We start from the raw sequence: 17,981 nt of genomic DNA on the forward strand, positions 1-17,981 counted from the left end.
TAACTTTTGCAACTTGACTGCTCAATTTAAACATTGTCCTCTTTCTGCACAGGAACTTTGGATTCTGTGTCACCACCTCTAACCCTCAGGATGAATGAACAGGAGCCACAAACCAAGTGAGTAAATCTAATATTTTATTACACATACACACAGTACTTCAAATCATTTGGCAGGCATAAGAAGTCAAAATAAACATTCAGCAATAAAATATAAGCAATGCTGGATTATCCCCTTACAGATAAGTATACGCAATAGTAATACATTTTTTGTGAGACTAAGAGGCAAATGCAATAATTCAGAATCGATATTCAATTGTTAAATGTGAGCATTAATAACACATTCTGACTCAAGTATCTTTAATAATACTTAAACTAGCAAAACAGCACCCTTAGCGGCAGTAACAACTTTGAGCTCTTTATGACTATTAATATAAAATCCTATAAAACACTAAAATATCCTAAAAATAAAGATCAATATAAAAAAATACAATGATGACAGGGCAAGCCTGCCACTCACAGTGCTCAATATAGGCGGTTACTGTAGCAAGAAAACTCACAGTCCCAATCAATGGTTACCGAGCCAGTCCTGAGCACACAAGAACGTAAGATATTAATCAACACAAAAAAAAATAAAAATACAAAAGGACAAATACATAACAAAAACAAGTGCAAATTAATTACATATTACAGTGAGAGCTGAACTAATATGTGAAAACAAACATAATACATAAAATCATCATTTTCAAATTGAAGTCACTTGCATTTTAAAAACTGCTTCTGAAAAAACTTCAAAAGGGTTTTCTGAAATGAGATAGGGAATCAGAACATACACACACTAATAAAATGTTAAACAGGGAAGAAACTAAATATTGGAAACCGGAGATAATTTTAGAAATACCATACATTAACCTTACCGGTTGCTTGATTCTATATGCAACAATAACTTTTTTTTTTCTTTCGCAAAAAGAGGTGCACATTGCATTTGAGTAAAAAACCAGAATGTCCCAAAAACAGTTGGATTAATGAGATCCATTAATGAGTTACAGTTCATAGGCAGTCAGATGGAGGAGAGTCCCTGCTCCCCACTCCAGTGTCCTATAACGTGATGGAGGTGTTCCTTGAAGAAGACTTGTAAGAGGAGCCCATTCCATAAGTTGACAAGACATTCTTCTTGATGAACCCCTTTTGGATAAGAACCCTGAAGAATGTGTTCCTGAACTTCTGCCCGATGAAGGCGTACAAGATCGGATTGATACAGCAGTGAAGGAAAGCCAAGATCTGAGTGGCTCGGAGAGCAGTGTCTAAGTGAACCCGCACCTCACACGTCTCATTGATGACCTTTGCCCTCATCAGGGTATCGGCAAAGACGGTCATGTTGTAGGGGAACCAGCAGACAATGAACGCCAATACCACGGCAAAGATCACCCACATGGCCTTGTGCTTCTGCCCACTCCTGGAGTGTAAGAGGGTGTTGATGGTGAAGCCGTAGCAGAAGAGCATGATGACCAGAGGGATGAAGAAACCTACCGTGTGCCGGACGACACGGATACTTATCCGCCATGTTTCTATATCCCCTGCTCCTATGTCCTCATAACAGACCATAATATTTTGTGCCCTGAAAGCCTTACGAGATATAAAGATTGGCAGGGAGAGTAAAGCTGCCACCACCCACACTCCGATGCACACAAAACCCACCAGGTGACGCTTCTGTGTGACAGCGTGTGTAGCGTGCACGATGGCTAAGTAACGGTCGACGCTGATGCAAGCCAGCAATAGGATCCCACTGTAGAAGTTCACCTCCTGCATAACAGATACAATTTTGCACATATAGTCACCGAATATCCACTCTAAGTTGCTGTAGACTGCCCAGAAAGGAAGGGTGAGAGAAAACAGGAGGTCTGCAATAGCCATGTTCAACAGGTAGATATCAGTGGAGGATTTTTGCCTTTGCATGGAGCTAATCACAAGCACCACAAGGAAATTTCCCAAGGTACTCAAAATGAATACGAGGGTGTAGATGGTGACCAGTAGGATCTTGTTGAACTTACCACTGGAATCAAAGCAGGGGGAGGCATAATCGTCTCCTGGGATAAATTCAGTGTAGTTGTAATTTTCAAAAAGATCATATAATTCTGCTCCCTCCATATTGGCCATCTTTTCAAAATCTTGACTTTCTGTAACCAAAAAAAAAAACACATGGAACATGTTATGGCACACTCCACCATCACAATTATGGACACTCTACCATCACAATTATGGACTCACTACCATCACAATTGTTTTATATCTGTTCAAACATTAATTATACAGCATTGACCCTAGAGCCACACATACAGTAGTATAAATGAATTCAGCATTGGGGAGTTTTGAGTGACTAAAGCTAACAGCAGGCTAGAGGTCAAGAGAGAAGAGATGGTCTTAATTACGCTACTAATTATTCAACTTTTAAAAAGTAATGATACAAACTATTTTTTAAAAGGAGATCAGGTGTAAAGAGGTGACAATATTTTTAAAAAAACTAAGTAAAATAGACACATTCTTGGACTACAGAATGTAGAGGAAATTCAATTTTCTGCAAAGGACAATTCTTCATTTATTGATATTGTGTTTAATATAATTATTTTTCATAATGTATATGAAAGAAAATGTAAGCCACATGTTATAAACTTTAATTAAAACAGTGTCACATTCACACAGAGGTATCTCAATTGTTACTCTGGTATTTGTGAGCCCTCATTTTCACTAATTGCAGTTTTCTGCAGTAATTAAAACATTTTGTAAAAAAAAAAAAAAAAAAGCTATTTCTTTTTTCTGCGCTCATGGATTTTTTTCTTTTTTTTGATGGTACTATAATGGTACTGTACCCTGTTGGAAATGTTCAAAGACCTTTTTTATTCTCTTCAAGACATAAATACTATTTGTTCCAACCTGTCTTACTATTGCATTGTCCTCTGCTTTGTGTGTTTTGTCAGAAATCTGACCTTATTGGCAGACCACTTTGTTGACAGGCAATTAATTTCCTTTCATGAATTTGTAATCTGTCCCAGTATTCTTGGAAAATAGTGTATATATAATGCACATAATACCCCTCCACAGACAGGCATACTGTAGGCTAAATGATGTCTCACATAAATGTAACTAACCATTAACAGTACATAATACTTCTTTTTTTTTCTTTATTTTTAAACATGTTATTCATGTTAAGAGGATCTTTTAACAATTATAACAGCAGAACTTATTTTTAACTAATTCTGAAACTATGCCACAAAATACAAAACTTTACACAAGCAACAAATATACTACTACAGGCATTTCCCAGTACTGATTCTCATAATTACTAACAAAAGTAAAAATCACATTTCATTTTCATAATTAAAAGTCAGTTTCAATTTAATTTCCTTCATATATCTTTGTCAAGTTACTGTTTTGGTAAAAGTTAACTCATAAAATCGGACAGGTGTTTCAGCATAAGATCTAGAATATTTACTAACTGAGCATTTATTAAGTATAAGCTTAATAACCGAACCAAATGGCAGAACCAGTTCCAGTGGCATATCTGCACAATGCTGTACAGCACCTATAATTCCAAAATGCAGCTTTAAACCCTCATAAGGTAACTTGGGGTCCATTCAGACACCACAGTGCTTTAGTATAATTTATTATGTGGCTAGTGACTTGATTTTTGTTTCCTTTTAGGTAGTGGTCAGGCACCCATCCTGTTACACTATGCCAATGAGCATTCTAGTCCAGACTGGTTGAATTTCACAATGTATTGTGAAAGTGTATTGGTGGGACCAACCTCGCAGGAATATCATCACAACAGCTAGCTTCCTAGTACAGAAAGTACAGAATTAGAGCTTTCCAATGACGTATTGTATGTCCTGAACAGACGTTCCTAAGTGAAACTACAGCAAACTGAAATTATGGCTTGAGTCATGTGACATGAGTTAGCGCCTGTTTCGTTTGTTGCCTATTACTCGGTCACTTAAACAGATAGCGTTCTGGTTTCAACGTGGTTTAAAAGTGCGGGCTTTGTACTTTCCATTGATGTCAGACATGCCCATGTGCATATTTTTTACCACTCCCCATTGCAGTGATGCACAGTAAATCAGTAGGTGTGTTCAAGTGCCTGTAACTTGGAAACAGAAAGAGCTCAGGACACACATACTAAATGAAAGAGGAGGCTTGGGGCTTTCCAATGATATCTCACATGCCCATGTTCCTAGAAAAGAAAAGATCCTCGAGCAGGTTCGGAAGCATTTAAACTAGAAAGGAAGGGGTGAGAAATCAACAAAAAAACAGAAGGGAGACCGCATCAAAACAAGAACAACAACTCAGGTAAGACAACCATTAAATGTATTATCTAAATGCTAGAAGTATCAAAAACAAAATTCTAGAACTTGAAGCTACTGCACTAACAGGTAACTATGATGTGATAGGTGTTACAGAAACGTGGTTGTCTGAGAGTGATGGGGATGAATATAATATCTGTGGGAATACACTGTATAGGAAAGACAAGCAGGACAGAAGAGGAGGAGGGGTAGCGCTATACATAAGAAACAGTCTTGAAGCCCAGGTGTTAAACATGGACAAAGAAAATAAAACCGAATCAATATGGGTCATAATAACGGACAAAAATTCAAAGGGCATAATAATAGAAGCATGCTATAGACCGCCAGATTCAGATGGTGAGCACAATAATCTGTTATACAATGACATTAGAAATGTGTGTATCAAAGGAGAAGCCATACTAATGGGGGATTTCAACTTCCCCAAAATAAAATGGGAAAACCCGGTGGTGAGCACGAAGGATGAAATAGAAATGGTGGAAATTACAAATGACTGCTTCCTAACACAATTTGTCAAGGCACCCACTAGAGGGGAGGCATGCCTTGATTTAGTCTTTTCAAATAACGAAGATAGAATAACTAAAACAGAGGTCAGAGAACCACTGGCAAACTCATTTGAAGTGTTTTTTAAAACCCCAAAAGTAATGACTAAAGCTAAGGTTTACAATTTTAGAAAAGCAAACTATGAAGGTATGAAACAGAGACTAACAGAAGTAGATTGGAGTAAAATAGAGAAAACACCCACAGAAGAAGGATGGTTGTTCTTCAAAAATGTAGTACTAGAGGCGCAAAACAATTATATTCCTAAAGTAGACAAATCTAAATGTAAAACTAAATTGCCAAAATGGTTTAATAGATCAATTAAAAAAAAATATTCAGTGAAAAAAGGCACTTTACAGAGCATTAAAAAAGGACCAAAAAGAAAGTACGCAGAAAGAGTACACAGAACTGCAAACGCAAGTCAAAAAGGAAGTTAGAAAGGCCAAGAGAGAAATAGAAATGAACATTGCTAAGGGAGCTAAAACCAATTCCAAAATGTTTTTCCAATATTACAACAGCAAGCGAACATTCAAAGAGGAGATTAAATGTTTAAGAGATACAAATGGCAAAATCGTAGATGAAGAAAAAAATAGCAAATATATTAAATTATTACTTTTCACAAGTTTTTACAAAGGAAGATACTGACAACATGCCCCACATGTCATCCAGTTCCTATCCAGTTTTAAATAACTTTAGCATAACTGAGGCAGAAGTGTTAAAGGGACTAGGAGCTCTTAAAATAAACAAATCCCCTGGGCCGGATGAGATCCTCCCAATAGTACTCAAAGAAATGAAAGAAGTAATTTACAAACCGCTAACCAAGATCATGCAGCAGTCTCTTGACACAGGGGTGGTACCGACAGACTGGAAAATTGCAAACGTAATACCGATCCACAAAAAGGGAAACAAAACTGAACCAGGTAACTACAGACCAGTAAGCCTGACTTCTATTATATGCAAACTTATGGAAACTATAATAAGATCCAAAATGGAAAATTACCTATATGGTAACAGTCAACATGTCCTGGGAGACAGTCAACATGGTTTTAGGAAAGGGAGATCGTGTCTAACTAACTTGCTTGATTTTTTTGAGGATGCAACATCGATAATGGATAATTGCAAAGCATATGACATGGTTTATTTAGATTTCCAGAAAGCTTTTGACAAAGTCCCACACAAAAGATTAATTCTCAAACTGAACGCAGTTGGGATTCAAGGAAACACATGTACATGGATTAGGGAGTGGTTAACAGGTAGAAAACAGAAAGTACTGATTAGAGAAAAAAACCTCAGAATGGAGTGTGGTAACCAGCAGTGTACCACAGGGATCAGTATTAGGTCCTTTGCTATTCCTAATCTACATTAATGATTTAGATTCTGGTATAGTAAGCAAACTTGTTAAATTTGCAGACAACACAAAAGTAGGAGGAGTGGCAAACACTGTTGCAGCAGCAAAAGTCATTCAAAATGATCTAGACAAGATTCAGAACTGGGCAGACACATGGCAAATGACATTTAATAGAGAAAAGTGTAAGGTACTGCACGCAGGAAATAAAAATGTACATTATAAATATCATATGGGAGATACTGAAATTGGAGAAGGAATCTATGAAAAAGACCTAGGAGTTTTTGTTGACTCAGAAATGTCTTCATCTAGACAATGTGGGGAAGCTATAAAAAAAGGCTAACAAGATGCTCGGATACATTGTGAAAAGTGTTGAATTTAAATCAAGGGAAGTAATGTTAAAACTATACAATGCACTAGGAAGACCTCATCTTGAATGTTGTGTGCAGTTCTGGTCACCTCGCTATAAAAAAGATATTGCTGCTCTAGAAAGAGTGCAAAGAAAAGCGACCAGAATTATTCCGGGCTTAAAAGGCATGTCATATGCAAACAGGCTAAAAGAATTGAATCTGTTCAGTCTTGAACAAAGAAGACTACGTGGCAACCTAATTCAAGCATTCAAAATTCTAAAAGGTATTGAAAGTGTCGGCCCAAGGGACTTTTTCAGCCTGAAAAAAGAAACAAGGACCAGGGGTCACAAATGGAGATTAGACAAAGGGACATTCAGAACAGAAAATAGGAGGCACTTTTTTACACAGAGAATTGTGAGGGTCTGGAATCAACTCCCCAGTAATGCTGTTGAAGCTGACACCCTGGGATCCTTCAAGAAGCTGCTTGATGAGATTCTGGGATCAATAAGCTACTAACAACCAAACGAGCAAGATGGGCCGAATGGCCTCCTCTCGTTTGTAAACTTTCTTATGTTCTTATGTTCTTATGAATAAACTACAGCATCCAGAATACAGTGGTGACTTCCCATGCTCAGAGACAGCTGTGCGTATTGGGTGTCTTATCCATTTTGCATAGCATAAACAACACATTTATAACAAAGATAGCTAGAAGTAAAGGAAAAGCAAAATAAAGTGTTCATAGACACATTTTCATTCATTCATTTACTCCAGTTGTTAGTTACATGTTGTTTTATTGCTGGGGTCCGGTTGGACCCCAGATTACCAGGAAAGTCAGTTTTCCGATGTGTCCTTATGAGGGTTAAAGGGAAGTGCTAAGCAAACACAAACAATAACATGTACAAAATGTTATAATATGGCTTATTTATTGATAGATATATTGACATGTGTATGTTGACATTTAAAATATCCCTTGCTCAGCTTTGTTTTAATTGTAGTGCTGGATGCTAGAGAATGTTTTTTACGTTTTGTCATCAGACATTGCTGAGCTTAGTTATCAGTTAACCAGCTGCTACAAGACTTTCGGAAAGTAAACACTCTCTGCAGCAGGGCAATGCTTGGTGTTGATCGGTTGAAACAGTAAGCAGCCGCCCTCACACAGCAATAGCTGATTCATGACAATATTACAGGCAGTGCAGGTCAACCATTCACTGCTCATATGTTAACAAGAGAACAGGTGTAAGTTTGGCTGTACCGACAGCACTCCTACTTCCTGTATCCTTATACCAAAACAAACAAATAGATCAAAATGGATGCGTCAAGTATGTGAAATGTACCTGCCCCAGACCAATGGAGTCAATGATATACTGAAATCTAAGAGAGTTCAATATATCATGAGCTACACTGGTAAATACTGATTGCCCTTTTATCATCAATCAATCATTATTTATAATTTTTTACAGTCATTCAGGGACATAATACCTAAATTGTTGTTATTATTATTATTATTATTATTATTATTATTATTATTATTATTATTATTATTATTATTAAGTACACACGTTTTGATATGAAAGCTGAACATTAATATCAGCAATGAACAATTAAGATTTATTGAAAAAATTATTGTGGTCAACTTTTTCACTAAAGTAAAATCAGGCTTATGTGACAGTTTTTGATATATTTACTACTGCGTAATCCAAGTTTTAATAAAAATTAAAGATTTTGGTGGGAAATGAACTTGAACTTGTTCATGGCCCCACAGAAACATTTAATTCTAAAACCTAACATTATAAAAATTTTAATAATGATCTGAAACTCTCTCTTCCTTACCTTTTCTCTTTTAATAATGGTCTTATATTCTCTCTTCCTTCAGATTTTTATAGAGTAATAAATAAAAGATATATGCTTATATTTAAGTATTAATATTTTGTGCAGTTGTCTCTCCTGACCGCCTGCCAAGTTCACATTCAGTTAACAATGCTTTTTCTCACTGTTAGCCACAGTGTAGACCTTGGTTCAAACCAATATGTTCGTGTACGGAGAATCTATTGCGAATCTTTATAAATGTGACTAATCCTCTTAATACTTTACCATTTGTATATTTTACTTTAAACCTGTTAAAAACAAACCAATGTCAAATACAAGGTATAATACATACACTGTAAATGAACGAAACAAAGTGGAGGGGCAAAATGTGTGTGTGTGTGTGTGTGTGTGTGTGTGTGTGTGTGTGTGTGTGTGTGTGTGTGTGTGTGTGTGTGTATATATGTAGACTTTCTCCACTGTATTAAAGTCAGCATTTATCTGGTACTTCCCCCTATAAAATGAATAAGAGAAAACAAAACAAAACAAAAAACACAGTCCTGGCCTCGAACAAATGAGGTGGAGGGCAAGGCTTGAGACAAATACAGCACTAGCCATTTTCAAATACATGATTTATTAATGTTGGTCAACCTATGTGACTATTTTTACCTCGACTATTTGACTCTGTCAAATTAGTAGCCTTGGATAACACACTTGTACTATTACAGTATGGTACCATCATACTGCAAATGTATTTTGATTGGCAAATGTAGCCATTCTATCAATGGCTGATATACATGTTGCTATGCTTGTGCTACCATATAAAACCATGGAGTTACTACAGTAGTGCATTGACATTACAAGAGATGAAGTTGAGGGAGTTATCAGGTAACCAGCAATAATCTTAACACACTAACATCAACTCACCATGACACTGATGAAGTCATTAGCCATTTGTCAAAAACATCACCAATAGTGATGTTAAAGCAATTATCTGTGATCAAAAGAAACATCTTGTAATAGGGATAGACAATTCTGAGGGGTTTTACCACTCCATAATGTACACCCACAACAGGCTCTGTCACACTCTTACAGCCCAAAGCATCTACTAAAAATTAAATAAAAAAATAGACATAGAAATAAATTCAGTTGGCCCAGGTCAGTCTTCAGACACTCAGATTTAGTCGACTTGTCTTGAGTTCTTACATCAAACCTATATATATATTACCTGTGCATACCATTAAACACTTAACCCCTTAATTAACTGTGTTTCTCAAGAACAATGGTACAATAACAGTGTAGTAGTAAAGCACACATGAATCACAGTTTGAAAGTTAGAAAGCACAGGAAAGTTATCGCAAGTTGCCAGCTATATACCCAAAATATACCAGTTATTGTGTTTAACCAATAAAGATATTGTGAACCCAATCTAGACCAATACTAGAATAAACTACAAATTGTCTTACCTGTTACCATTTTCTCTTCTCTGAGAGAATGCAATAGTCAAGGACAGCAAAAAGCAAAAGTAACTCTTAAGTTAAGTCAACTGAATCCTACTAGCACTAACTACTTTTTAAAAACAGTGTTGCAGGTTCCACCCTCCTCTAGCAGGAGTGCGTTGTAATGACAGAGATAATGGTAATCAGTCTAGAGATGTCCATCTGCTTCCTTTTCTGGGGTCCTTCCTTACTTCATTTGCAAAGACACAGGAACTTTGTGGGTTCAGTATCTAACCTAAAATAATAACATCAGATACAAACACTGAAAAAAAAAAGTTTAAATCCTTTAAGAATCCTAAAGTACACAGTTGGAGTTTGACCCATATTTTGCAGTATATGGCATAAACTTTTTCTGTGTAATCTGACTGTCCCTCTATGGCAAAGTGAGTAATAGTGTGCAGGTGCAGGAATGTTGTCTGATCCAATAGTCTGATGACAAACGGCAGTAAATAATAATGATAACAGGTAATACAGAGGCGTGTGTTGCTCTGTGGTTAATCCACGGCTTGGTCCCGAAATAACAGTCCCACTTCCTAAACACCCACACGTAACATAAAACACAAACACAAGTCCACAGTGAGTGAGTTAGTGCAGTGTTGTCCGGATAAGTGCTGGCCCTTGGCGACAGCGCCGGTTCGTGTTCAGCCGTCTAATAACAACAAACACAGTAGTTTCTTAGACAAGACAAAAAACAAACAAAACACTCATGATATACAATACACGTTATCCTTCCGGTTCAGCTTTAACCATGCAAAGGAACAGGTCACTTTGCTACACCCCCTTTTGTACCGTCAATCATGAACCCTTGGTTAACTAGTGCAACTGCTCCTCCAATCCGCGGCTGCCACATTGTTTCCCTTCCGGGTCGATGATTTAGTGTATCGTAGCTCCAACCCCTTTCTGAATGACTGACTTCCTTCTAACTATGAGAATGAATTGTCTGGCCATCCAGTCCAGGGCACAGCGCCCTCACAGGTAGCGAGAGAGATTTTTTACAAAGAATCATTCTGTCTCTGTCACACCCTCATATTAAATGGCATGGTTTAGTATCACTGGGCAGATCTCACAGACTTTGATAGAGTGCTTGTTGTAGGTACTTGGTTAACAGGTGCTTCAGTATCCAAAACAACTTGTTTCAACAGGTCTAAAAAGTAAAAAGATTTCATAATAGGTTTCCATCATCAATTCCCTAAATAGTGACATGCAGTATTGAACACTCTGTCATGATTGTCTATACAAAAGTATCCCTATTGAATATCACAATAATGGAGATGATAAAGATGTAAGTGTGGCATGCAGATGCACAGACATCTAGACAGATGCCTCCATCTATCCCATATTTTGATGTGCTTAATAACTTTTTCTAATGAAGGTCCTTGGCAAGTTCCAGCATAATCGTCTTTTTAGATATATGTAAAAGTATCAGTGTGATGGACAGACCGTCATGTAGACAAACCGACAGACTTTTTCCGCCACAAAACTTTGAAGAATGTCCTAAACGTTTCATAAATATTGGACATGCAATTCTCTAGACACGGTGTATGTAAAAATGTAAGTGTTTGCCCTGCCTCAAACATACAGCCAAAAATGTCCTCATTATCAAATTTTATCAAATTTGTACAAACAGTCATCAAGATATATGCAAAACTAGTTTTGAATTTAGTTTACTTTACGTGAACCATAATGTTTAACAGTGCCATCTAGTGTGAGATGAGGGAAGTGTAATTGTGTTACATGGTCTAAAATGCTGGTAAAAGGTTCATGTGTATTTTAAATCTTATAGTAAATAGTTAAGATTTTATGACTGAGTCATGACAGTTAAGCATGGATAGTGTACACTGTTGTACCCAGTTATTCCACATATATTTGTAACTACATTTACAGATATTTAAAAATAAAGACATACAATGTAATACCCCTATCATATAATTTAGGGAACCAGAAATGAGAGGAAGAGGAACAATACTCAAAGGCTATGAAGTAACAATTTTGAAGTTCGATGTTATGACCATGGGTAAAACACTGGTGAAAAAATGTGAAAGAATTAAGAAAGGTATTCCTTGTAGCGGCACAACAAAAGTCTTAAGGGAAGAGATCAGTTGACAGATTCAAAAACAACAGAATTATATTGATGTCTTTTCAATAGAATAACATAGCATAATGCTAATGTTGCATAATGCTAATCATACCATGAAGCATACAGGATTCCAAATTTCCATACATATAATATTGTTTTTATTATGTTTGGTATTTCACTATCATAGTTTATAAAAAGCGATCCATTCTGCGTTTGTAATTGTGATATGGTTTCCTTTGGAAAATGGCAGATTCTGCTGTATACATGTTTTAATGCTTGGAAACCATACTTTGAGGGACTTTTCTGTAAAAACAGCACAATAACTTGTTTTTGGCCCTTGGAATGGCTCATGTAAATATAAACCCTGGCTTTTCACTTCATTTGCATAGCATTGTGAGTGAAGGGGGATTTCAGGGGGAAATGAAAGACATTGCATGGAAACGCTGGCAGTGTTTGGCCCAACATAGATGTCTTGAGTGAAAAAAAAAAAACTTGCACATGTGTAACAAGTTTTAATGCCTATTAATTAATTAGAAAATGTACTTAGTTGTAACCGCTACACCACTCCCAGGATGGTAATAGGGAGAAGAGGAAAATCTTTGTTAAGGTTCTATTACATTGACTTATAACATCAAATATTATCAGTGAAAATGAAGGAAGAAATAAACAATTGAAACAGCAAACAAATCTCAAATATGTATTCACACACAAAAAAAGGAATATCACAATCCAAAAATATAGAGTGTACTAATACTAAAAATAAGTAACTACCACCAAGCAACTGGTATTTTAGACTGGCCAGGCTATCACATTAACCAATTGTCTGTATCAAAATCAATGCCCAGTAGTAATACAATCATGTTTAAATTACAAGTTTAAAATATCAATTCCTTGTTGTTGCAAAAACCTTAAAATAGTTACACACACAATAAACAAAAATACATACACGATACACATTGCACTAACACGGAGCGTGGAGGTCGACGTTGTTCAGTAATAATTTGAATTTGGTACTTATCTATACAGAATACTTCAGCTGTGGATCTCTGACGTTACAAAATAGCTCAACCGGCACAAGCAGAGAGAACGTTGGGTTACTTACCATAACCCTGGTTCCCTGAAAGAGAAGACGACCACCAAGAATATTAGGTATGAGATATGCCTGCTTATTGGTAGGTATTTTCTGAGATCTCTATACCAGAGCTGCCAATAGGCCCCTTCATTGGATGATGCCCTCGTTCCTGCCTACCAAGGGATTAAAACCGTCATACTGAGGAAGCCATTTCTCTTTTTGCATCGAACCAGCTACCTTGGTGGTCGTCTTCTCTTTCAGGGAACCAGGGTTACGGTAAGTAACCTAACGCTCCCTTTCAATTCTAAGACAACCACCAACATGGGATAATGTATACCAGAGCCATTGTGAGGGAGAAGGAACATCAGCATACAAGGGATGCTTCAGAACCGTATAACCCAAGGTTAGCGATGCGAGCATGCAACCTCAAGGACCGTCATGCCTATTGAAGGCAGGGAAGGATCTACCACATTCAAGCAGTAAAACCTGGAGAATGTATGCTGCATAGCCCAGCTAGCTGCCGCACATACATCAGACAGTGAGGCCCCTCTGAAGAGGGCCCAAGATGAGCCAACCCTCTAGTGGAGTGCGCAGCTACTAACCCAGGTGGGGGTAAGCCAGCACAACCATACACCTCAGAGACTATGTCTGCAATCTAATGCAACAGTCGCTGCTTTTAGTGGGGCTTTCCTAGGGTCTGTATACCGTGACAGACAAAGAGCTGGTCAGTAGAACGCAGAGTTCCTGTCTTATCCATGTAAAATCTCAATGCCTGCACCAAGCAGAAAAAATGTTATCTTCAATTCCACAGACTGATTCATGTGGAAGACTGTAATCACCTTTGGGAGGAAAGCAGGGTTTGTACACAGTGACACTCTGCTGCCATCATCCCAAATACGTATACAGGAGCTGTGCACCAACAGCACCTGCAGCTCACTGACCCGCTTTGCGGAGGTGATAGCCAAGAGGAAGGCTGTCTTCATAGACAGATGCTTCAACTCTATGGAGTGTATTAGGCTCAAACGGGGCCTTCGTGAAAGCCTCCAGTAATATATCAATGGTCCGTTCGGGGAGAACGGCCCTCCTTTGAGGGCGTAATCACGAGCACCATTCAAAAAACAGGTCGCTACTATATGAGCGCCAGGGACACTGAGTCAATGGGGACATGGCATGCAGATATGGCTGCTAGGTACACTTTCAACATAGAAGTGGATTGACCCACCTCTAACAGATCTTGCAGAAGTTGCAAAATAGTTACTATAGGGCAATAATTGGGGTCATGACCTCTGACCATGCACCAATTGTCGTCTTGTCTCTCCTGACCTTCTCAAAGAAGGCAGGGAGCAGAGGAATCGACGGGAAAGCATACAAAACGCTTTTGGCCACTCGTAGGCTGCTCTCAGCTACCGCGCATTTATGTGCAGGGATGTCCAGCGATCCGACCAGGGTCTGTGAACTCCTCTACCTGCCCAGACCTCCCCCCAACAAAAGTTGGATGCATCTGTCATCACCAATTGAGGGTTATGTATCACTCCCATCCTTACGTCTTCGCTCAGGTGAGAGGATTGCCTCCACCAGCATACAGCTTCCCAGTATTGGCACGACACGGTCAGCCAACAATGTTTATTGTGCTTGGGGTGCAGCCAAAAGGCACTGAGCAACACTTGGATCGGGCACATGTGGAGTAACCTTATTTGGGTGGCTGATGAAGCTGCGGCCGTCAGACCCAATGGTTTAACACGACACCAATTATACTGTGAACCCTTGTTGAACAGGGCTAGACAGTTACGAATGGCAGCTACTCTGTCATCTGACAGGTAGGCTCACATCATAAGAGAATCCAGCTGGAGACCCAAGTAGACCGTACTTTAAACCAGTATTAATTGGCTTTGGCATCATTGAGGATGAGACCCAGCCTCAACAGATGCTTTGTCACAATCAATGTGTGGGCTACTTCTCCTTCCTGCAACTGGGACAGATCAACCAGTTGTCTAGGTAGTTCATCATCCTGATCCCTTGTAGCCGCAAGGGAGTTAGGGCGGCATCCATGCACTTTGAAAATGTGTAGGGGGCTAAGGAGAGGGTGAATGGCAGCACATATAACTCAAAGACGCTCCCCTGAAAGGCGAAGCAGAGCTACTTCCTGTGCGCTGGATGAATAGAGACGTGGAATACGTGTCCTTTCCCACGATGTCCTCCTTAGCAATGCTGACATCCGATTGTGTAACATCCTGGGCGACCACCGGTGCAGGCGGGGTCAGCTCAAGGGTCAATGTTATCGGCTGAGCTGGGGCCAGAACAAGGGGTTGAGCCTGCAATCTGGTCAGGGGCTCCCAATGCCACATATGGCTCAGCCATGCTAGCAGGGGACGTTGTGCAGGATGTGCAGGTGTGGACTTCAGCCATGCTTGATGTCTGCACAGCCCCAAGGGCATTGTTTGAACACTGGAGGGCATAGACCTGTCTATTGAAGCACCCAGGCACCAAGGGTGCAGAAGCACTGAGGACGCTGAGTGAGGTAGAATACAGTACTGGTGCACCGAGGAATCGGGGCACTGAGTGCAGGTGTTATTGACATGCTGTGGCACTAAGCACCGAGGCATGGAGCATCTAAGAACCAAGGGCGCTGAAGTACCAAGATGCGCCTAGCCTTAACCGCTTGTAGTCAACACTGTAGTGAAAAAGATTAAGCTGACAAATTATTTTTGGGATTCAAAAACACTATATACAAGAAAGGTATACCTCCAATACAATCATATAAGCACAAGATTTAAACTGACGGACAAGGCCTCAGTACAGCTCAGTGCATACGTTTGTATCAGGAAGCACGGATATCCATGGCGTCAATTCGAAAGAGATGAAAAGACTGAGAAAACTTTACAATTTGGGGTATTTATACCTTTGTAAACAACTGTTGACTCTATTCCCATTTGTTTTACTTCTGTCCAATGAGAGGTGTTTCCACTCTATCATTGCACATTCCCTCTGCAGGGGAAAAGGGGGGGCTGCATACCACGTTGTACCTAGCAGGGCGCATCCATCTTGTCTTTCAGTTCCCCTCCCCCATCTCACACTATCTCTGCTAATCTCCTGCCTTTTGGCGTTTAACTCAGACATGACTTTGAGTCATGTTAGGCTATGCAAAACTGCACGTAACTGCATGTAACTGGTTTTGCTAAAGGGAAATGAAAGAACTCAAAACTTACACAATACTATATAGAACCTTAACATAAAAGCATATTAAAGCAACTGAATTAGTAAGCACATTAAAACGACTATAAAAACACATTCACACACAATTTAAACATAATGATTAAAAAGAACTTAACTATAAAAGACACACATACACAATGTAAAACATACAATTAATAACATAATTAATACCTCATCGAGAAAGCCATCACTACAACACAACCCGGGGTAACGCACAGCATAGCCAGCTTTCAGCCTGAAAGGTGTAGTGTGCAAGGTACATTTCTATTTGGACTAGTTTAATTTGTAATACTAAAATACCTTGTTTTGAACTTAAGTCATGTAGAACCTGACCTTTATCAAAAGAATCAGTCTATACCACGTTTCTAGTGAATACAAAGTAACAGTTATCAAAAATAAAACTAAATAAAGGAACAATTAATGGTGCAACAACTAAACTAAAGAAATACAGGAAGGAAGAATTAATTAAACTAAACAGTACAAAAAAGGAAGTTTAAGCAACGGCACCCCACTCCCTCTGGTTGATTAGTGATCCAACACAATCTATGGGAGATTCTCTTAAAGGTTACAACTGCATACCTGACAGCTATTTAAGATGAAGGTTAGTCTTAACAGGGGTATCATTAGTAACACAAATATTTACTTTCATTAATAGCTGATAATCAAAGCATCATTAAATCAGTCTCATATATATAGTTTTGGTTCAGAAGACAATTCTCACTCTTGCGAGATAAAGATGCTTTTTGCGTCCAGACAACCTATCGAGAATTATCTATTATCAAGACAAATAAATTTGGATTCTAGCTTTTAACACAATGATAATTGCCTTGTAAAACCCACATCAATTTGTATAAATCACATACAAACAAATACTATAATGTTAACTCAAAGCATGAATTGAAAGCAATAATATTTTTCTTACATTCCACTCTTAAAACAGTATGATGGTTTTAATCCCTCAGTAGGCGGGACTGAGGGCGTCATCCCAGGAAGGGGCCTATCGGCAGCTCTGGTATAGAGAGCTCAGAAAATACCTACCAATAGGTAGGCATGTCCCATACCTAATGTTGTTGGTCATCGTCTTCGAATTGAAAGAGAACATCTCAATGCAATTAAACAGAAGCCAGTTTTCAAGCAATCGCCATAGAACAAACCAATAGTCTTCACATCTCCCACTGCCTCCACACTCCATTCACAAAAACATCTGTTGGGATGGGGGTTGACTCAGTTTAAATACTTTTTGCCTACAAAGAAAAAACAATTAGAACACATAACAAACAGCCTATGTTCTCAATTGGCACTTAAGTTCTTAAAGGTATAGTATGCATTTAATAGAAATGGGTTCTACACATGTAAAGTGCTTTATTGTAGCATTCAATAAAGTGATTGAGTGATTTGGTGAAATCGTGTTTACTCCTGATTTTGATGAAAAAACTTGGCGCATCCAGGAGCAAATTCCCTTTCCTTGTAATGCAATTGTGATGACATGCTTTGTTTGGCCCTGTCCTTTTCCATCTGCATTTTTAATTGCAGGCACAGCCCCTCCCATTAAGAAAGGGAACAGCACATTTTAGAAACAATGTTGTACTGTATGTTATCTATATATTTTAGTTAAACAATAAATAATGTAGCTGTGTGAACTGTGATATGGAACATGCCTTCGTAAACTTTGGGCTGCTCTGAAAAATGCATACAAATATACTGTATGTCATACTTGATAATTAATGGGAGTAA

The 17,981-nt window shown here is 38.4% G+C and overlaps 1 protein-coding gene across 2 annotated transcripts; it reads right to left on the bottom strand.

Annotated features, from left to right (window-relative positions):
* Positions 1 to 141: 141 nt before the first annotated feature.
* On the bottom strand, positions 142 to 10,034 carry cxcr2 (chemokine (C-X-C motif) receptor 2). Of its 2 annotated transcripts, none has more exons than XM_041262762.1 (2): positions 9,853 to 10,034; positions 142 to 2,173 (listed from the first exon to the last, which is right to left on the bottom strand). In XM_041262762.1, exons 1-2 carry the CDS (start codon positions 9,860 to 9,862, stop codon positions 1,095 to 1,097), a joined length of 1,089 nt encoding a protein of 362 aa, XP_041118696.1. In that variant the 5' UTR covers positions 9,863 to 10,034; the 3' UTR covers positions 142 to 1,094. The 2 variants fall into 2 exon arrangements, with proteins under 2 accessions (XP_041118696.1, XP_041118697.1); XM_041262763.1 differs by lacking the exon at positions 9,853 to 10,034 and adding an exon at positions 9,314 to 9,384.
* Between the last annotated feature and the right edge of the window lie 7,947 nt (positions 10,035 to 17,981).

This window comes from Polyodon spathula, chromosome 11, assembly GCF_017654505.1.
Source record: "Polyodon spathula isolate WHYD16114869_AA chromosome 11, ASM1765450v1, whole genome shotgun sequence".
NCBI classification, from domain to species: domain Eukaryota; kingdom Metazoa; phylum Chordata; class Actinopteri; order Acipenseriformes; family Polyodontidae; genus Polyodon; species Polyodon spathula.